This window comes from Gopherus flavomarginatus, chromosome 4 (genome assembly GCF_025201925.1).
Source record: "Gopherus flavomarginatus isolate rGopFla2 chromosome 4, rGopFla2.mat.asm, whole genome shotgun sequence".
Lineage (NCBI taxonomy): Eukaryota > Metazoa > Chordata > Testudines > Testudinidae > Gopherus > Gopherus flavomarginatus.
The window spans coordinates 157,561,935-157,584,671 of NC_066620.1; the positions used below are offsets into that span (position 1 = coordinate 157,561,935).

At 43.1% G+C, this 22,737-nt stretch overlaps 1 protein-coding gene across 5 annotated transcripts in view; it reads right to left on the minus strand.

The window, feature by feature from the left end:
* SENP6 (SUMO specific peptidase 6) overlaps window positions 1–22,737 on the minus strand; it is a 176,278-nt gene that overhangs the window by 50,927 nt on the left and 102,614 nt on the right. For all 5 annotated transcript variants that reach the window (XM_050950093.1, XM_050950090.1, XM_050950094.1 and 2 more), the window contains 3 exons: window positions 20,439–20,606; window positions 19,983–20,016; window positions 11,461–11,646 (listed from right to left, as the gene is read on the minus strand). In XM_050950093.1, the coding sequence (XP_050806050.1) occupies window positions 11,461–11,646; window positions 19,983–20,016; window positions 20,439–20,606 (388 nt within the window). The remainder of the gene's footprint in view (window positions 1–11,460; window positions 11,647–19,982; window positions 20,017–20,438; window positions 20,607–22,737) is intronic.

Sequence of the window (22,737 nt, forward strand, 5' to 3'; positions counted from 1 at the left end):
CCCTGTTGTGGTTAATATTGTGTTGAATAGGTCACCATTAACCTTTTTAGTGGAGACTGAAGCAAAATTGGCCCTGAACACCTCAACCTTCTCGATGTCATCAGTTCTTAGTTCTTCTTCCCCTCTAAGTAGAGAGACTACATGTTCCTTGATCTTTCTCTTGTGCCTAATGTATTTAAAGAACCTCTTCTTATTGCCTTTTATGTCCCTTGCTAGGTGCCTTAGCCTTTCTGATTTTGTCTCTTCATGTTTATACTATTCCTTTGTACTCATCCTTCACAATTTGTCCAAGTTTCCACATTTTGTAGGATTCCTTTTTGATTTTCAGGTCATTAAAGAGCTCCTGATGGAGCCACACTGACCTCTTACTATTCCTCCTTTCTTTCCTTTACATTGGAATAGACTGCAATTGTGTCTTAAATATTGTTTCCTTGATAAACTGCCAGCTGTCTTGAACAATTCTTCCCCTTAGATTTTCTTCCCATGGCAACTTACCTACCAGAACCTGCAGTTTGTTCAAGTCTGCCTTTTTTATTTTTATTTTTAATTCCATTGTCCTTATTCTGCTGTTCTCACTCCTTCCTTTCCTTAGAATCATGAAATGAAAAGGTTATTAACGTGGCAGCAACTGTGGTTCTTTGAGAAGTATGCCCCTTAGGTACCCCACTTCAGATTTAAGTGCATCTCATGCACCTTTGATCAGATATTTTTTTTGTTAGCAGCCTCTCTTCAGCCCACACATACACCAAGACTATATGGAGCCCCACAAAGGAAACTCTGACACAGAGGTAAAGGAGGGTGGGGAACACATTTTGAAGAACCTCAGTTACTGCACAGGATGAGTAACCTTTTCTTCCTTGAGTAGCTTCAGAATCTGGTCCAGAACTGAAGACAGAACTGCACTACCAACTGCTACATCAGATCTAAAGGCATGGACCAAGACACAGTGCTTGGAGAAGGTATGTAATGAAGACCATTGAGAGGCTCTGCAGGCCTCAGGTTACTGCAATGTCCTTAAATAATGCCATAGATATTGGTTGGAACCTTGTAGTGTGCAGCAACACCCAAGAGGTGCCTGAATGCTGGCTGTATCATAACATGCAATAATACACTCAGAGGGACACCTCAGTAGCCTCTAGACTGTGGATCGTTTAGATCTGTCTGCAACAGAAACAAAAACAGTTTAGGAGACTTCCAGAATAGTTTGGTTCTACTTAGTTAGAAAGCCAACATCGAGGGTATGAAAGGAATCCTCCTGTTGAAAATTATGTGACTTCAGGGTAAAAACAAACAAACAAAAAACCCCACAGCAAATAATTAAGATAAAACTCAGATGATACTTAGGTAGGAATTTAGGGTGTGGACATAAGGACCAGTGAGCTTACCTTCAGTACCTGGAAAGATATTGGAGTAAATAATTAAATAATCAATTTGCAAATACCTGAAAGATAATAAGGTGATGAGTAACCGTCAGCATGGATTTGTCAAGAACAAATCATGTCAAACAACTTAATTGCTTTTTTGATAGGGTAACAAGCCTTGTGGATAAGCGGAAAGCAGTATATCCTGACTCTTGATGCTGTCTCGCATGATCTTCTCATAAACAAACTAGGGAAATACAACCTAGATGGAGCTACTATAAGGTGGGTGCATAACTGGTTGGAAAACTGTTCCCAGAGAATAATTATTAGTGGTTCCAGTCAGTTTGGAAAAAACATACCGAGTGGAGTCCCACAGGGACCAGTTCTGTTCAATATCTTCATCAATAATTTAGATAATGACAGAGCGTACACTTATAAAGTTTGAGGATAAGCTGGGAGGGATCACAAATGCTTTGGAGGATAGAATTAAAATTCAAAATGATCTGGACAAACTGGAGAAATGGTCTGAACTAAACAGGACGAAATGCAATAAGAACAAATGCAAAGTATTCCATTTAAGAAAGACAATCAGCTGTAAACATACAAAATGGGAAATGACTGCTTAGGAATGAGTATTGCGGAAAGGGATCTGGTAGGTCATAATGGATCGCAAGCTAAATATAAAATCAACAGTGTAACACTGTGGTAAAAAAAAAAAAAAAAAAAAAAAAAAAAAGAGCAGAACATCATTCTGCGATGCATTAGCCTAACCCTAACCAAGGCACCAGAAGAGAAAGTTACTCACCTTGCAGTAACTGAGGTTCTTCGAGATGTGTGTCCCTGTGGGTGCTCCACTGTAGGTGACGATGTGTCCTGGCGCCATTGATCGGAGATTTTCGGTAGCAGGGCCTGGTCGGGGCGCACGCACTCAGTTGGTATCTCCCGTCTCGTCGGAACCTTCCTGAGCGCGTGCGTCCCACACCCTCCTCAGTTCCTTCTCTACTGTGGAGAAATCATACTACTACTCCAAAGCAGAAGGGCGGAATATGGGGAGTAGAGCACCCACAGGGACACACATCTCGAAGAACCTCAGTTACCGCAAGATGAGTAACTTCCTCTTCTTCTTCGAGTGCTGTCCCTGTGGGTGTTCCACTGTAGGTGAACGTAAAGCAGTATCCACTATGGTTGGTGGGATTTTGGAGTTGTGTGAGGAACAAAGGTAGAAAGTACCATATGGCCAACTCTGGTGTCTGCTGTAGTATCCCATGCGATAGCATAATGTTTGGCAAATGTGTGGTCAAATGTCCACATGGCCACCTTGCATACGTCTGTAACAGGAGGAGCTGTGGAGGAAGGCAATGGATGTTGACATTGCTCTAGTAAAATGAGTCCTAATACCCTTTGGTGGTTGAATATTCTGGGTCTGATAGCAAGATCTGATGCAGGTGGAGATCCACTTGGAGAGTCTTTGCTTAGAGATAGCATCACTCTTTGATCACTTGGTAGTAGAAACAAAAGCCTAGGGGATTCACGAAATGGTTTAGTTCTTCCAAGATAGAATGCACGAGCCCGTCGGACATCGAGGGTATGTGATGCAGTTTCCTGTGGAGTCATGTGAGGGTTGGCATGGAATACACATAGGTGTATTGACTGGTTAAGGTGGAAGGTAGACACCACCTTGGAGAGGAATTTGGGCCAGGTTTGTATGGTAAGCTTGTGTTTAGAGAAAATGGTGTAGGGAGGTGTCATAATATAAATTCCCAATTCTGAACCTTAGCGTCCAAAATATGGGTACTAGCATGAATTCCCCTAAGCTTAATTACCAGCTTAGATCTGGTAAGCTGCCACCAATCAGGAATTCCAGTGCCTGATACACTCTGGTCCCCCCAAAACCTTTCCTGGGGACCCCTAAGACCCAGACCCCCTGGATCTTAAACACAAGGAAAGTAAACCCCTTTCCTCACCGTTGCCTTTCCTAGGATTTCCCTCCCTGGGTTACCCAGGAAGATTACTGTGATTCAAACTCCTTGAATCTTAAAACAGGGAGGAATGTCCCTTCCCCTCCCATCCCTCCCCTTTCTCCCTCACCCAGGGGCAAAACAGATTCAAGCTCCGTGAATCTAAAACAAAGGGATTCCCCCTTCTCCCCTCCCTCCCTGTTAAGCACAGACTCAATTCCCTTGAGCCTCAACAAGGGGGAAGAATCAGACAAAGCAAAACTTTTAATAAAAAGAAAGAAAAAAAAGGTAAATGTTGATCTCTGCAATTTAGATGGTAAAAAGTTACAGGGTCTGTCAGCTTATAGAAACTAGAAAGAAGCCTCCCCCCCAGCAAGATACAATTTAAAATACTTCCAGCAAACTACACATTTGCAAATACAGAAACAATCAAAAGACTGTAACCGCCTTTCTTACTAAATTACTCATTATTCTGAATATATAAGAGACTGTAGCAGGCAAGAAACCTGGTTGCACGTCCAGTCCCTTCCAGGACCCAGAGAGAACAAAGCAAAACCCCCAAAATACAAACAAAGGCTTCCCTCTACTGAGATTTGAAAGTATCTTGTCTCCCATTTGGTCCCCTGGTCATGTGTTTGGCTCCCTGTTTGTTAACCCTTTACAGGTAAAAGAGACATTAACCCTTAACTATCTGTTTGTGGAAGGCAGACACCACCTTGGAGAGGAATTGGGGCCAGGTTTGTATGGTAAGCTTGTGTTTAGAGAAAATGGTGTAGGGAGGGTAGGCCATCAGGGTGCTTATTTCACCAACTCTTTTTGTTGATGTTATGGCAACCAAGAAAGCCACTTTCCTGGACATGTGGAGCAGGGATGAAGTGGCCAGGGGCTCAAAAAGAGGTTTCATAAGAGCGCAGAGAACTAGGTTGAGACTCCAGGAGGCTACTAGTGATTAAATCTCAGGGTAGAGGTTTTGCAGGCCCGTGAGGAAGCGTTTCATGGTGGGGCGTGTGAAAATGAATAGCCATCCCGAGTGTCATGGAAGGTGGTAAGGGCCGCGAGACGTACTGTGACAAAACTGAGTGAAAACGTGTCCTGTTTTCATTTGGTCTAAGGTGTCAGGGAGGGTTGCAATCTGGGGTATTAAGCATCTGTTGAAGCACCTGATGGAGAAGCATTTCCACTTTTGCAGGCAAGTCTCAGGAGTGGAGTCCCTTCTACTGTGCAGGAGGACATGTCGGACCTGTTCTGAGCAGGCTAATTCGTGGGATTGAAACCTTGAAAGAACAACACCGGCAGATGGAGCTTCCAGAGCTGCAGATGAAGAACTGACTATAGTTCTGGGAGAAGAGATGTGGTCTGTCGGGGAGAATACGGGGAGGATGGATGGACATGCGTAGCAGGTAAGGATACCATGTCTGCCTGGGCCAAGCTGCGGCAAAAAGTCTGACCCGGGCCTTGTTCTCTGTGATGTTGCGTAGAACCCTGTGTATGAGTGGAATCAGTGGAAAAGCATACATGAAGGAGTTGTTCCAAGGAATGAGGTGTTTTTCCGAGTCCTGTTCTGGAGCAAAATAGATGGCATCTGCAGTTTGAGGAGTGGCAAACAGGTCTATCAATGGAGTGCCCCAGTGGGAGGACAGCTGTTGGGGTATTGATGGAGGTAATTCCCATTCGTGTTTCTTGGAGAACTGTCTGCTGAGTGTGTTGGCGGTAGTGTTGTGATACGTGGGCAAGTAGGAAGCGGTGACTTTTATGTGATGATGTATGCACCAAATCCATAGTTTAATGGCTGCTGTGCATAGGGAGTGAGATTGTGCTCCTCCCTGCCTGACAGCTTGGAGTTCTAGGAGATTGATGTGCGGACACGTCTCTAATAGGGACCAGCGGCCCATGCCTTGTGGTTGCCTAAGTGTGCTCCGCAATCTATCTGGGAAGCGACCATGGTTAACATGAGTACTGGGAAGTTTGGATGGAAGGGAACATCCATGCATTGGTTCTCTGGTCTTGTCTACCAATGTAGGGAGGCCAATATGTTCGGTGGCGGAGCCAGTGTTGTACATTCACCCAACCCAGCAGACAGTTTTCTGCATATATGGAAAAAGGCATCTTGTAGGGTGAGAGCTGTGAACCAGTCCCCTCGTGCAGTGTGGGTATTATTGTGCCCAATGTGACCATCTTGAATTTTTGCACCTGTACAAGCACGTTCAGTTGGCGTAGATCCAATGTAGGTCTCCACCCCCCACCTCTTTCGGGAGTAGAATCCTTTTCCCCAATGTTGCATCAGCACATATTTGACTGCATCTAGGTGGAGAAGATGAGCCACCTCCACACAGAGAAGATGCTCGTGAGAGGGGTCCCTAAGAGGGACAGAGAAGGAGAAAGGATAGGCAGGGAAAATAGGAAAGGGATGGAGTAACCTGACTGAGCTATTTCCAGGACCCAACGGTCCTGCATGATCTGTTGCCAGACATGGGGGAAAGTCTGGAGGCGGTAGCCAATGGGCAAATAGGCGGTGGAGTCAAGGGGTGGTTGCATGTACCCTCGACCAGCACTTCAAAATTGTTTGTTACCCAATGGTGGGAAGTAGTTGGTTTTGCCTGGGTTTGCCTGCATCTAAGAGGTCTGGTGCAGTTTTTACCAGTGTCATACGGTGTAGACTGGGGTTGGTGATATTGTTCTGCGCTGGGCGTTTGGTAAGTTTGATACCTTTGTCTCCAGAGGAGGGACGGGTAACTACCCATTGTGCAGAAAGTGGCTCTAGAGTCTTTCATAGTGTGAAAGATTTCATATTGGGTGGGTTTGTTCGTGGCAAAAGAGGTTATCTTTGTCAAAGGAGAGACTCTCCACTTTGGACTGCAAATCTCTGGGGATATCGGATGCCGAGAGCCAAGCAGTGGTGCAGGCTGCTGGATCAGACACGTCCAGGGATGCTTATAGTGCCATGCTAGATACCAACTGACCTTCGACAAGGACTAACTGGAAGTCTGCTCTCCTGTCTGTCGGTATATGGGAGGCAAATCAAAGAGCTTGTTGTAGTTGTCATGGTCATAGCTTGCAAGTAGGGCAGAATAAATTTGCAATTCTAAATTGCAAAGTAGAAGAGTATAAACCTTGCGGTTAAGGAGGTCAAGACGTTTGAGGTCCTTGTCCTGTAGCGTGGCCCAGCAGTGTGGCTGCTTTGTTCTGTGTGTTGCTGCATCAACCACAATAGAATTGGGTTGTGGGTGGGAAAATAAGAAATCATTGTCTCTTGCAGGCATGTCATATTTATATTGAGCTTCCTTGCATGTTGGTGAATGGAGGCGGGGTCTGCGAGAGAGTACCAGTTGGTTCTAGGAGAGCTTTCTCTATGGGTAATGCTATCTTTGAAGGTGCAGAGAGTTGGAGGATTTTGAGAAGCCTATGTTGTGTCTCCTGGACTTCCTCCAAAGGGATGGCCTGAGTTCGTGGAATTGCATAAGGCCGTCCATGTTTTGTGGAGGTGGAGGCATAAGGGTGACTTCTGCAGCTGATGGCAGGAGCCAGTTAAAACAGGAAAGGGGTCATAGCCCACGTCTTCAGGAGGGGGTTCAGGAGCTCTAGATGTTGATAGAGCTGGGGATATAGATATAGGATGAGCTTGCGGTCTGGTAGAAGGAGTGCAAGGAGAAGCGGTGGCAGGAGCCGACCACGGGTACCACTGAGGCCAGGGCATCGGGTAGGGAAAAAAATAGGTCCCGGCCACTGGGGGACAAAGTAGGGAAACTGAGGCTGATTCTTATGATGCTCCATGTCTTGGGGTATATATGGCTCTGGTGGGCGGGGAAGACTCAGGCAGGGAGAACCCTGCCTCCTGCTGTGTGCCGTTCTCACTATCAGTGAAAGTATCCAGGTCACATGAGGAGAGCTGCTGTTCAAACAACGAGTGCTCCATGTCCCGGAGCGGAGAGTCAGGCCTAGGGGCCACAGAGATATCCTGCTGATGCAGGAATTGTTGCTGCTCCGTAGGCTGGTGCACTGCAGAGCATGAAGTCTGAGCAGCAGCCCAGAGTGATTTTAGTTTCACTTTGGCAGGAGCCGAGAGCTGTTTGTGAGAGCCTCACAGAGCGTCTGAATCTGCTGGGGGTAGCAGGCAGGCTCGGTGCTGGAGGTGGAACTCGTTGTTGGCACCGGGTCCATTGTCGGTGCTGGGGAAACCAGTGCCGAGGAGAGCTTCCTGCTGCGGGAAGTCGGGTCCCTGCTTTAGAGCCCCGTGAGAGCTGTTTGTAAAGTGCAGAGGCGGTCAGAGTTGCCTGCTCTTGGCGCTGACAGCACCAAGGGTAAAGACTCTGCAGGAGATCAATTATCCTCTTGAGTGTCTCCGAGAGGAGATATTAGGGCTTCCTGCCTCTTCACATGAGAAGGTGAAGCTGGGCTCCCAGTTGGTTCTGACCTGGCAGGGGAGCAAGAGGGAGCGAGTTTACTGGCCTGCTCCATAGGCAGCTGCAATGCTTCTTGCCTCTGCTCCAGAGAGGGTGAAGCCATGCTCCCGGTTGGTTCTGCCTTGGCAGGGGAGCATGAGAGAGAGTGTTTGCCACTACCTGTCTCCAGAGGCAGCTGCAGGGATTTCTGCATGAGAAGCAGTTTCAGTGGCAGGTTCCTGTCAGGATGAGCCCTGGTTTTGAGGCCCGTGCAGTGGACACACTTGGCAGGGACATGTGTCTCGCCGAGGCATTTCACACAGCGCGAGTCCCCATTGGACGTTGGCATAAAGTCTTGACAGGAAGCACATTCCTTGAATCCTGAAGCCCCTGGCATTATTGAACTAGTAATGCCAGGGGGGAAGAGTCCCAGTGGGAGACAAACTTGAGGAAATTTTTTTTTTTTAAACTATGTAACTCCCTTCCTTTAGAATAAACAACTAGGATATTACTAACTAACTACTTCTATGTAATTGTTTCATTCAAAAACCAGGGAAGAGGATCAGTACTGCTCCGAGTCCCATCTTCGGCCGAGGGCGGCTGAGAAGGAACTGAGGAGGGTGTGGGACGCATGAGCTCAGGAAGATTCTAACGAGACGGGAGATACCAACTGAGTGCGTGTGTCCCGACCAGGCACTGCTACCGAAAATCTCCGATCAACGGTGCCGGGACGCAATATCACCTACAGCACTCGAAGAAGTAGTAATTCTTCTGCTCTACTACATGCTGATACGGCCTCAACTGGAGTATTGTGTCCAGTTTTGAGTGCCACATTTCAAGAACGATGTAGACGAATTGGAGAAAGTCCAGAGAAATGCAATAGAAGTGATTAAACGTCTAGAAAACATGATCTGCAAGGAAAAATTGGGTTTGTTTAGTCTGAAGAAGAGAAGACTGAGAGGGGCATGACAACCATTTTCAAGTATAGAAAAAGTTGTTACAAGGAGTAGGCTTAAACTGCAGCAATGGCAATTTAGGTTGGACATTAGGAAAAACTTCCTAACTGTCAGGGTGGTTAAGCACTGGAATAGATTGCCTAGGGAGGTTGTGGAATCTCCATCATTGGAGATTTTTAAGAGCAGGTTAGACACACACTTGTCAAGGATGGTCCAGATAATGCTTAGTCCTGCCATAAGTGCATGGAACTAGACTAGATGACCTCTTGAGGTTCCTTCCGGACCTATAATGCTATGAAATCTTGTCTTTGAATACAGTGAAAGGATTGTCTACCATTAAAAGCCCCAACTTCAACTCTTTGGGCTGATGTGAAGGCTACCACGGTCATTTTCAATGACAGGTTAGGTAAGGAGCAGGTCACCATTGGTTCAAGAGGAAGTGTTGTGAGGTGTGTAAGAACTAGACCGAGGGCTTGGCTACACTGGCACTTTACAGCGCTGCAACTTTCGTGCTCAGGGGTATGAAAAAACACCCCCCTGAGCGCTGCAAGATACAGCACTGTAAAGCCTCAGCGTAATCAGTGCCGCAGCGCTGGGAGCGCAGCTCCCAGCGCTGCAAACTACACCCATAAGGGATGTGGTTTACGTGCAGCGCTGGCGCTCCGACCACACTCACAGTTCAAAGCGCTGCTTTCAAGTGTAGCCATACCCTGAGATCCCAAGCTGGAGTGGAGTCTTTCACTTGAAGGAAAAGGTTCCCCACACCTTTGACAAACCTTAAGGTTGTTGGATGGGCAAACACCGAACCCTTCCACTGGGGAATGAAAGGCTGTTAAGGTGGCCAAGTGAATCTTGACCGAGCTGGTTGGTAATCCTATTTTCTTCAGGTACCAAGATACCCAAGAGTGCAGAAGATTCAGTTGCAAGTCAGAGTTTACACTAATGGGCTAAATCTGTTCTGCTTTTGAAAGTAAGTGTTTCAGGTATATTCCGTCCTACTGTTTAACAACACCTGTTGTATTTGGTAGAACAGGTAGCCTCTGGCCCCACACCATATCAAGGAATCATGTATTGAGGTGGAGAATTCCTAGGAATTGGGGGGAGGGGGGTGTTTCCAATCAGTATTTGGAACTCAGATAAATGGATAGGATGGGCTCTCTGGGCACTACATTTTCTTCTATTTGTAAGCGGTGTAAATTCCCCAGGATTGCCAAATGGTCCTGGGAGTCTTTCAAAAGTATGCAGGGACTCATCTGTGGCCTCTGAAAACAACTTCAGACCATCAAAGGGAGGTCCTCTGCAGTGATCTGGACCTCTCTGGGAAAGCTGGACAGTTGAAGCCAGGATACACTACACATAACTACCACCGAAGAGGGAACGGGCCACTGCGTCTGCCACATCCAGTGACACCTGAAGGAATGTCCTGGCCAGTAATTGTGTCTCTGCAACAACAGTCTGAAGTTGCTCTTTGCTCAGGTAGAAGGTGCTCAATAAAAGCAGCAAATTTCATGTACTATGTGTAATTATATTTTGCCATGAACACCTGATAATTTGCTATTCGAAACTGCAGGACTGCAAGTGTGGGGGGTGAGGGGGTGGCTGAGAACCCTTTTAGCAGAGGCATGCTCAAGGCGGACACACTAAATGCTCTGTCTCAGGCCAAAGCTGGTGTGAAGGAACAGAGGGTGGTTCACTTGTGCAGCCCTATATAGCCTCAGTTTGAGGCACGAAGCATGCACAGGCCGAACAGATACTGCTAACAAAAACCCCCAACTGAAGGTGCGTGGGGCACGTGCACACCTGAAGTGGAGCAGTCACAGGACACTACTTGAAGAGTTATCATTTCATGATCACTTTTCCCAAAATTACCTTGCATCTTCAGATTTGTTATCAATTCCTCCCTGATGGTGAGAATCAAGTCTAAAATAGCTGTCCCCCTGGTTGCTATGTCAACTTTTTGAAACAAAATTGCCCACAATACATTCCAAGAACTTATTGGAAATGTTCTGTTTTGCACAATTACTTTGCCAACAGATGTCTGAGCAGTTAAAGTTCCCCATCGCTACTAGGTTCTGTGTTTTGGATATTTCTGTTATGTGGCTGAAGGCAGTCTTCCTTCAGTCTAACACCACAAGTGAAGTATAACTTGTGTGTTGCTTAAATTCAGTACAAACATGCATACATATACATTTAATCTTAAACATATTTACGTGAGTGTGATGGACTTCATACTAGATAGAAAAGTACAGTAGATTAATATGCTATGCTTTAAACTCAGGAATTCTAAAATGAAATTCAGCTTAAAGCTAATATAAATAAAATAGCTCTTGACATCCTTGCAAATAATTGACCACATCACAAGATTACCATAAGAATGTGGTATAATTTGTTACTGTTTCTATTCAAGCAGAGGTTCAGATGTAGAAAGGGGTTGTAACAGTGAAATTATAACATGACCTTGTCATGACAATTGAACACTCCATATGAAAAAAAAAAAAACAAAAAACAAAAAAAAAAAACAACTTACTCACTTGTGTGTTTCACCAGGATTACTGATAAAGAACTAGTTTTACTAACCTGACAACATATTAACAATAACATGTACATGGGATGAGTGGGAGAATAGAATGCTGCTGGGCTGTTAAAAGTTGTCTTGTCAGAGATGCACAGGAAGGCGACAGTGTCCAACTAATCATATATTACTCTAGCCAGTGATATTAGTCTCACTTTTTTAAAGCACTTAAAAGATGACCAAATTTTAAAACACAGTTTAGGTTACAGTAACAGACAAACTAGGTTTACTTACTCACTCCTTTACAGTCATACCAGACATTATCCTTCTCCCTACTCATCTTCAGTTGGGATCTCAGGCTAAGACAGGCAGCAGGTACTGTTTGCAGAAACACTACTGGTAACTTTCGGACACCACACCACTCGCATTTGGTAAGTTCAGAAGTTTTTAAATTAATCTCTCGGGAATCACTTTCTGACTCTAGGGGAAAAAAACAAAATTTCATTAAAGCCTATATGAAGATGCCCTTTGCAACTTTTCATTTTAGTTTTAATGAGAACTCACAATTCATTTGCTTGCTGCAGACAAAGGAACTTTTAAGAAGTTTCAGATTCAAAACAACATAGGTGGTGATTTCTGTTTCGAAATTAAAAGGCTCTACTGTCAATAGGCAGGAAAGGCATTAAACTTAGAGCAAAGACACAATAAATTTATTCTAATCCATTCTTTATTCCATGGGGAAAAAAAGATTCCCAGGGTAATTACATTTGTCTCTGCCTGCAGTATTGCAAATTTTAAAATGAACTTATGAAATGTGCTTAGCATGCACCTATGAAATGTGCTTTGCCCACACCCTCCAAGGCAGCGGTTCTCAACCGGGGGTCCGCAGCCTCCTGAGGGGGTGGTGAATAGGTTTCAGGAGGTTCACCAAGTAGAGTCAGGCCATGTCTACATCTAAAATTTTGCAGCGCTGGTTGTTACAGCTGTATTAGTACAGCTGTATAGGGCCAGCGCTGCAGAGTGGCCACACTTACAGCAACCAGCGCTGCAAGTGGTGTTAGATGTGGCCACACTGCAGCGCTGTTGGGCGGCTTCAAGGGGTTTTGGGGAAGGCGAGAGCAAACCGGGGAAGGAGACCAGCTTCGCCGCGGTTTGCTCTCGCGTTCCGCGAACCACCCTGCAAACCGCAGGGAAGGAGACCTGCTTGCTCGGGGGTTCGGCGAACGCGAGAGCAAACCGGGGAAGGAGACCAGCTTCGCCGCGGTTTGCTCTCGCGTTCCGCGAACCACCCTGCAAACCGCAGGGAAGGAGACCTGCTTGCTCGGGGGTTCGGCGAACGCGAGAGCAAACCGGGGAAGGAGACCAGCTTCGCCGCGGTTTGCTCTCGCGTTCCGCGAACCACCCTGCAAACCGCAGGGAAGGAGACCTGCTTGCTCGGGGTTCGGGGAACGCGAGAGCAAACCGGGAAAGGAGACCAGCTTGATTACCAGAGGCTTCCTCAGGTATGCTGGGATACCTGCTTATTCCACGGAGGTCAAGAAAAGCGCTGGTAAGTGACTATACTTGATTACCAGCGCAGGATCACCAGCGCTGGATCCTCTACACCCGAGACAAAACGGGAGTACGGCCAGCGCTGCAAAGAGGGAGTTGCAGCGCTGGTGGTGCCCTGCAGATGTGTACACCTCCTAAGTTGCAGCGCTGTAACTCCCTCACCAGCGCTGCAACTTTCTGATGTAGACAAGCCCTCAGTGTTAGACTCGCCAGAGCCCACCTGCTGCCTCTGCACAGGGGCTGGACTCCAATGCCACCCCATGGATGCTGGAGCTGAAGCATGAGCAACTGAGCTTTGTGGGCCCCCCTGTGTTGTGGGGCTCCAGGCAACTGCTTGCTTGCTTGCTAGCTAGCTCCTAACACTGGCCCTGCATTTTATATGGAGAAAAACAATTGTTACAGCACAGGTGGGCAGTGGAGGGACCTCAGAAAGAAAAATGTTGAGAACCCTTGCTCTAAAGAAGGGGAGTTTTAAAAAGAAGGGAATAAAGACACACATGAACTGTCATTGCCTGGCAGCTCCTAGAAAAGTGTGAGAAACCATACCAAAATGGTACAGTTCTTTAAAGGAGTGAACTTGAGCTATATTACATAGCTTTCCAATTTACAGCTATATTTTACTGGCCAAGCAAAGTGAAGTCCTAGACATAAATAGCTGACATTTCTCCATGTGGATGTAACATGATTCCAAAATTTCAGAGAATGTTCCTGGCCTTAATAGACAGAATCCTATTGATTTTGGTGAAAAAAGGGAAAATGCAAGCCATACAAAGCCCTTGGCATCTGGTTAACAGACCCAGCAGCTTCAACCAGGTCTAGATTTGTTTACATATCAAAGAATCTATTGATGTTATGATGGAAGGTGTAATGGCTGCCAATACCCTCAGCTCTGTCCATCCTCTCAAAAGATTTTAACATGTTGACCCGTGAATGACAGGGGGAAAAAAAAAAAAGATTGTGAAGGGGATGGGACCCTGCCACAAGAGAAGAACGCAGTATTAATTCTTTGTTTAGACTGACACTATGCAATAACCATTAACAAGTATCTGATAATGGCTGGGGAGATGGTCAGTTGAGATTCCTATAATTGTTAACATCAAGCAACTTACTATGCATATACACTGCACACAAAAGTAGTTTACATTAGAACAGTCTTCTCTCCTCTGCTTGTATGTTAGTGTCAACCAAATTTGACACCTTGTTCTTTAGACTGTAACCTCTTTGAAACTGAGACTTCAAATGTATACAAGTTCTCAGCAATGAAGTAGGAACTTAAATCTTACTTGGTGTTGGACTGATATATTTAAAACAGATCATCATTTTAGTGTGAAAATCATTTGACTACTGCCTGCAACACCATTCTGCAAAGGCTACAAAAGCAAGCTTATTCTATGACATTTGGCAAAGATGTGGACAGAAGACCAAGAGACAGGCTTGAAAATCTCTATTAGAAGCTTCCCCTCTTTCTACTCACAAAGATCCTACTAAGCAGGTAGAGTGGGATTTAAAAAGATTCTGTCTCTCTCTTTTTCTGTTGGAACATAATAATCTGTCAGATTCCTAATTCATTTAAAAGATGGTGGATTCACGGGTCACTAAGTGTAAGTTTTTCAAAGTTTTTCAAAAGCGCTGACATGTTACTTAGGAGCAGAAGTCTCACTGACTTGTCCCCCCTCTGAAAGGGACTTAATCATTTTCAAGCCTGGGTGACCAGATGTCCTGATTTTATAGGGGCAGTCCCAATATTTGGGGCTTTTTCTTATATAGGCTCCTATTACCCCACCCCCATCTCGATTTTTCACACTTGCTGTCTGGTCACCCTACTTAAGTCAAGATTAGATTTTCAAAAGTGCACACGTTCTGATGCAAACGTAAAAGTCGCCAAGACTTCCTCAACTTTGCTGTCCTTTCTACGCAAGATGAGCATTACGGACATCCGGCAACATAGCTCTCTCTCTTCAGGAATCTTGGAGTAAGGACCAGATGTAGATATGGTGATTTCCTGGTTCAGGGGAAGGGCCAATAATATTTTGGGCCTGAAATTTCAAGACTGTTCAGGATGACATTATTCTGGTGAAAAATTGTGCAAGGCAGCTTGCAGGAAAGGGTTTGCAAATTTACTCTTCTTCTTGCCTAACATATTAGCAATAGGATTTAAGAATAGATGGGAGAATATATTTTTAATAAAAAAATATTCAGTATAAGGTTTAAGTCTCATGTGGGACAGGAGACTAGCTACTTATCTCAATATATCTACTGCCTTTCAGTAACCTGGCAACAATTTCATCAGGATGTCATGCCAATATGTCCCTAGTCTCTGAATGCTAACTCACTATTGCTTGGACCAACTGGCACCAAAACCAATGATTAAATAAACTACAGGACCTCCAGCATAACTAGCACAGATTGCTGATAGACTGTGGAGTTTCTTCTTAGCTCAAGTACTCCATTTCCCTGAAAACACTACTTGTGCCTTGCTAGGTCCATAGGTCACAGTTATGCCAGTGTGCAATGGACTTCTTACTGCTGAATCCTGAACATTTTCCACGCTGTGTGTCTGGGATTCATTGGTCAGATGTTATTTTGATCATGAGTAGAAGAAATTCCCTGGCTCTCCCCAAGACTTGGGGCTCTATACTTGGATACTTGTATCATATGGCTGACTGTTTTAAATTTGATAGCTTTCCTGAGGCTTTTTACCTTTTTACTAGTTAAAGGAGCTATTAGTGGAATCTTGTCTGCTTGCCTTCTGGCTTGATCATCTTCTGCCGGGACAGCAGGTCCTCGTCTCCCCAGATAACCAGATCTTTTTTGCTTTATGACGGTTTTGGAAGGCTCATCTGAACAAGGCCTTTGCTTTTTGAAGCAGCTCAGGACTGCTGGAAATAGTCAGGCTTTGAAGGAGGAATTTGTCCATTGTTTTAGCCACAAAGCTCTACTATTTGCCACAGGAAAGGTGACCATGACTCCAGAAGTTGATAGAATTGTGTCAAATACATGACACTTGCCCAATTCTGAGTCCTCATCTTGTACCTCTAGTGACCTGCAGCCCTCTCACAATCACCTGTGTGGTGCATGTCTTATCAACTGAAGCTTACAGCAGAAGATTTGAAGCCTCATATGATCATTTAAGGGATGTCTCCCTTTTTCCATCAATGAAATTCACAAAAAGTGCTTCTCTTTCCATAGGAATTGGCATTCTCTTTGCTACTTCCAATGTGAAGCCCCAGTGCTCAGTAGGTGTCTTTGCAGCTGAAGATCTGAAAGAACAGAGCCTTTAATGTTAAACTAGGGGGCTGGTTTCTTGTATGGGATATTTCATTTATGGTCAATTGTTATTATCATATGGGGGTGGAAGGGCAGCCCCATGGGGCCCTAAAGTCAAGAACAGTATAAGGTCCAAACACTTCCTGGAATTCCAGAATACATGCCATCCTTGACAAGTATGGATATGTTTATGTGGAGTTGGACACTCTGGACACTGGGCATCTGGACTGACATACCAAACTTCCATCCTCATTTTCATTGGGGGAGGGATAGCTCAGTGGTTTGAGCATTGGCCTGCTAAACCCATGGTTGTGAGTTCAATCCTTCAGGGGGCCAGTTAGGAATCTGGGGCAAAATCAGAACTTGGTCCTGCTAGTGAAGGCAGAGGGCTGGACTTAATGACCTTTCAGGGTCCCTTCCAGTTCTATGAGATAGGTATATTTTATCATCATTTTATTAAATCTTTTATCTTCTCCACCTCTCTGTTCTTCCACTGACTAATGTTACCCAAGGAAACCTGGCGATAAGATGGCCATTTCTTTCTCTAATGACAGGTGAAGACCGGCTACTGCTATATGGGAACAGCAGCAAGGCTAATAAGACTCGGGTGTTTTTGGAAAGTGGAGAGAAGAATGTGAAAAAAAGTCTTCTACGGAGATGCATACAAATACATAGTTAAAGCAAGTACAGAGGGAATCAAGTATCAGAGGGTAGCTGTGTTAGTCTGGATCTGTAAAAGCAGCGAAGAATCGTGTGGCACCTTATAGACTAACAGATGTTTTGGAGCATGAGCTTTCGTGGATGAACACCCACTTCATCGGATGCATGTAGTGGAAATTTCCAGGGGCAGGTGTATATATATGCAAGCAAGAAGCAAGCTAGAGATAACGAGGTTAGTTCAGTCAGGGAGGATGAGGCCCTCTTCTAGCAGTTGAGGTGTGAAAACCAAGGGAGGAGAAACTGGTTTTGTAGTTGGCAAGCCATTCACAGTCTTTGTTTAATCCTGAGCTGATGGTGTCAAATTTGCAGATGAACTGAAGCTCAGCAGTTTCTCTTTGAAGTCTGGTCCTGAAGTTTTTTTGCTGCAGGATGGCCACCTTAAGGTCTGCTATAGTGTGGCCAGGGAGGTTGAAGTGTTCTCCTACAGGTTTTTGTATATTGCCATTCCTAATATCTGATTTGTGTCCGTTTATCCTTTTCCGTAGAGACTGTCCAGTTTGGCCGATATACATAGCAGAGGGGCATTGCTGGTATATGATGGCGTATATTACATTGGTGGACGTGCAGGTGAATGAACAGGTGATGGTGTGGCTGATCTGGTTAGGTCCTGTGATGGTGTTGATATGTGGGCAGAGTTGGCATCGAGGTTTGTTGCATGGATTGGTTCCTGAGCTAGAGTTACTATGGTGCGGTGTGCAGTTACTGGTGAGAATATGTTTCAGGTTGGCAGGTTGCCTGTGGGCAAGGACTGGCCTGCCACCCAAGGCCTGTGAAAGTGTGGGTGGGTTGTAGATCCCTGATGATTCGTTGGAGGGGTTTTAGCTGGGGACTGTATATGATGGCCAGTGGAGTCCTATTGGTTCCTGGACAATGATCCACACCGCACCATAGTAACTCTAGCTCAGGAACCAATCCATGCAACAAACCTCGATGCCAACTCTGCCCACATATCAACACCATCACAGGACCTAACCAGATCAGCCACACCATCACCTGTTCATTCACCTGCACGTCCACCAATGTAATATACGCCATCATATACCAGCAATGCCCCTCTGCTATGTATATCGGCCAAACTGGACAGTCTCTACGGAAAAGGATAAACGGACACAAATCAGATATTAGGAATGGCAATATACAAAAACCTGTAGGAGAACACTTCAACCTCCCTGGCCACACTATAGCAGACCTTAAGGTGGCCATCCTGCAGCAAAAAAACTTCAGGACCAGACTTCAAAGAGAAACTGCTGAGCTTCAGTTCATCTGCAAATTTGACACCATCAGCTCAGGATTAAACAAAGACTGTGAATGGCTTGCCAACTACAAAACCAGTTTCTCCTCCCTTGGTTTTCACACCTCAACTGCTAGAAGAGGGCCTCATCCTCCCTGATTGAACTAACCTCGTTATCTCTAGCTTGCTTCTTGCTTGCATATATATACACCTGCCCCTGGAAATTTCCACTACATGCATCCGACGAAGTGGGTGTTCATCCACGAAAGCTCATGCTCCAAAAACATCTGTTAGTCTACAAGGTGCCACAGGATTCTTTGCTGCTTTTACAGAGGGAATGTTCAAAATCACAGCTTTTCCCCGTGAAATCTCAGTCAGCACTATGACTTCATGCTCCGAGAAAAATCTCAAAGATCCAAGGAAAAGAAAAAAGGTTTGATTAAATATTTACTCAGCAGGATAAAGTCTAGTTGGCTATATCCCTAAATCTAAATTATGACTACAAGGTTGAAGAAGATAAATGAATGGTAGATACAAGCTAGACTGTAAAAAAAACCCTGTAATAATCTATTGAAAATAAAATTTACAAAAACGTTTATCTTAAAATATATGAAGTTGTTTGAAAACTAAATGTGGTCTCAGATTATGAAGTAATAAGAAGACAGCTGGCTTGGAATTTTTTTTTTGTCTTCCAAGAAAAAAAATTGATAATTTTTTTATTTTCTAATTGAAAAACTGTCTGTTAAATAAAATTTTGAGAAGAGTTTTCAGGGTTTTTAAAAAAATGAAAAATAAATTTTGAAGTGTCAAAAATTGATGTTTCCCAGGGAAATCTGTTCTGTCAAAATAGTCATTAAAAAAAAAAAAAAAAAAAAACTCACACAGGCAGACGCTTTTCTACCACGTCTAATAAGACTTCTGGTGAAAAGGAATATCCAGATTTAGTTTCATATATGAAGGTGACGATTCCTGAACAACTGAATGTATATTAAGAGACTATCCTTTACAAATGTCAAAGCCTTAAGGTCCCCATCCAGCAAAACACATGCTTAACTTTAAGCACTTGAGTAGTTCCACTGACCCATGCTTAAGTTCTTTGTGGTATAGGCCTTATTGCATAAATCGAGAAAGAAACAAATGTGGAAATACTGAACCACTATCATTTGTCGACATTTACATGAAAGCCTTTCACAAGAATGACTACTCCATAAGGAGGGAAACCTTATTTTGCCCAGAACTTAGCTTCGCAAAATAGTCAAAAAGAGTACAAAGATCAGCAGGGGAAAACAGAGCTTATGCATAAAGAGAATATCTGCAGCCTTATGATTCCCCAAATTAAGTCACTAACAATTAATTTAAAAAAGTCCTACCTCCTCTAGGACATGAAATATGCAAACTGTTCGCTAGACAAAAAAAGGAAAAAATTCTAAAGAGGGAGGAAGAGGATGAATTGGGTGCGGATAGAGAGTATAACCTGCAACCAAAACAATAATTTATTCTCTTGCTGAGCTTGCTATTTTCATCTTGTTGAAATGAGCTGATAACGTGTTAGAAGGCATAGGTATAAAAGTCCTGCTAGTATCATCCTTGCCAGGTGTGACTGCAACCCCTCTCAGAGGAAGATGCACATCATAGATTTTACCTAATTGTAATAGTGACTATTGATCATGTAGTTGTCTATTCTACAACAACCTAATTTTTTTTTCCTTTTGCTCCAGGGTAAGTATAGATTATACAGAAATAAGTCAGTCCCTGCTAATGGTGGACAGACTATTTATATGACCAAAGTTCTTTAGTGCTCCAGACATTACCAAATCAATATCAAGGACAATTATATACATACCCCAAATTTTTATATTAGCTGCTGTCTGTGAGAAAAAGGGACCTAGTATAACTTACTGTTACAAATATATCTTTACACACACACACACACACACAAACTTTACTACATTTAAAAGAAATAAAATCAAGCTTTGAACCATTTCTAAACAAAAGCCTAACTTCTTTATCAAGAATTTCTGCAAGGAGAAAGAAAGTAAGTACTAACCTTCAAGACGTATCTTGATAAAATCAAGGCAAAACTGTGAAAGATACAACTATATTAGTATTATATATTGCTGGAATTCCATAATCCATGCTTCCACCAAAATAAGCCCCCCAAAAGCCTTCATGTCTTTAGAAAATATTAGTTAAAACCCCAACTTTTAAAAACCAAGTTTAAAAAAAACTGACTTCAAGCCTGAATGCAGTATATATTTAAACCAAATTTAAAGAAATGAGTATCTTCCATATGTTAATGTCCCTGTTTGTCAGCCTGACTGTTGAACATACACAGGATTTCTCTCTGCATTTACTCTGGATTTCATTTAAAAGGTTTAATACACCCTGAAAACACATACACGTGACTTTTGCCTTCTAATCAAAGAGATACTTATTAATATTCCAAAATGACAACCCTCACCCTAATACGAAAAGAGGGCTGACAAAGCAGAAGTGTACTTACAATCACAGGTTCCACAACCATTCTTCGAAGGGTTCCTATTCGTATACTTCGACAGTGTAGAATGATGCTTTCCCAGGAGTTTTGGTAATTTATAGGTACAGCATCTGTTACTTCTTGAGAAGTAACTTTACGACGTTTTATTGGTGTGTTAGATACAATGTTGCCAAACTGCAAAGTAATTTTCAAGTATCAGAATTTCTCATTACAATTTGCTGTTAATGAAGAAACCCATTACACTGTAACAACTTAATTTTCACCTATTTTTGCATAGATAAATAGAATTACATAATACTGATGCCAACTGTATAAAGGCTGTTATTCTCCCAAGAATTTCCACTGACATCAAAATCAGGAAAACAAAGTTTAAGTATTTTGTTAATGCAACCAGATTACAGAGGTAACTATTAGTGCTAGTTGTGTATATTTTGCCACAATTATGAATTGTGATTAGTGCTTTTTGAGTTGCCAAAAAACAACATAATTATACTAATGCATTGAAGTGTGGTGCTGCTTGACATGCTCAAGACTGCTTCTCTCCTTCCTCAAAATGTTCTTTTTGGTTTTATTAGTACATTCTTTGGGTGACTGTGAAAGTGCAGAACTATTCTTCTTGAAGTACAGCACATGAGAATGTTACCAGGATCATAACATTCCAGAAGAGAGATCATACATAACCATGGAAACCCTCAGGGGACCTCCGTCGGTGGGCTGTTAGATTTTTAGGGCAGATTCCAGAAAGAAGAAGCTGAGCACTGATCGAAGGCATTTGGAGACTGGCTTCAACTCAAAGAAGCTAGTGAAGCTGAAGTGATGCATTAGCTCAAGAGATGTGTCTGCTTTGATTTTCAAGTAGAATAATTCTAGAATATTGTTTTTAGAAGGAAAGCTGATCATTAACTGTCAGGTGACAAGGTTTTCAATCAATGATACTTACAAATTTTTACTTTGTTCTATTCTGTGAACAGTTTTCTGTGTTCATCTCTCATGTTTAGTGCCAATATTCTCTTTTCATGAACAACATGTGTTAAGACTTGTTTCTAGTTATAAAAAAATGACTATATTGCTGTAAAAAGGTACTAACAGCTAGAAAAATATCTACCTAAGCTAAGTTACTAATCATTTTTGGCCGCAGTTCATTATGCACTTTGGGATCCTTTGAATTCAAAGTGCAATACAAAAATTTAAATAATAAAAATAGATCTAGTACAGGAATAGCTACAACAAACATTTTGCTACTAGTATTGCCCATGAAGACATTTTATTTTGCCTGAAAGAACCTAGCTAGTGCTAGTAGTGAAACCTGTAATAGGTTTGTTTTCATCAGAAAAGTATAAAATAGACCTTCAATCAACAGCTATAATACTATATATATATAATAAACAGTAGTTAAGTTCTTGCCATATAAAATATTCACATACTAAGTATCATAGCCGTACTCAGGCAATCAGTGTGAAGGGTTAAAGGATTCAGTACAAATATATAGAGTGAAAGATGGTTAGCTTTTTGCATGATTTATGATAAATACCTAATGTAACAGAGAGACAGGGTGGGTAAGGGAGTATCTTTTATTGGACCAACTTCTGTTGGTGAAAGACAAGAGTCTTTCATAAAACTCTTCTTCAGGTCCTCGCCCACCTTATCTCTTAATATCCTGGGATCAACACTGCTATGTCAACATTACAAGCATTGTAACAGACACAGTTAATGGTAGTTTCCTTCTTTCATGGCTAAAATTGTAGGTATGTTCCATGTTGATGATATTTCAGCCCACATCTCATTTTGCCAATGATTTTCTCTCTTTATTTCACTTGCTCTAAAGTGTTCAGTAAAACTCAGATGTTAGCAGTTTGTTCTTTAAAGTTAGTGAAAAGGAATGAGAGGCGGTACAGTGAAAGACAGTGAGGTGGTTTTCAAAAGGCTCAAATAGGACTTAGGTGCCTAACTTCCAATGAGTTTCAATGAAGTGTTTTCAATTATTTCCTTCTGTTATTTCAGAAGAGTATTAGAATAACTGAAATGGAAGAATTGTATTCGTCACCCTAACTTCAGGCCATACCATCTTAAAAGTTAATCAAACAGAGCATATTATGTAGCCTAGTAAATTTCCACAAAGGAGTGCTAACTTCTTGAATATGAATGTAATATGCTGAAATCTATACCACTAGTTCAGTATTCTAAACAAACACTTTCAACACTTCCAACTTGGATCCAATATCCTGTGTATTATCAAGTACACTTGGAGTATGTCAACACTGTAATTAAACACCCACACCTGCCCTGTGTCAGCTGATTTGGGCTT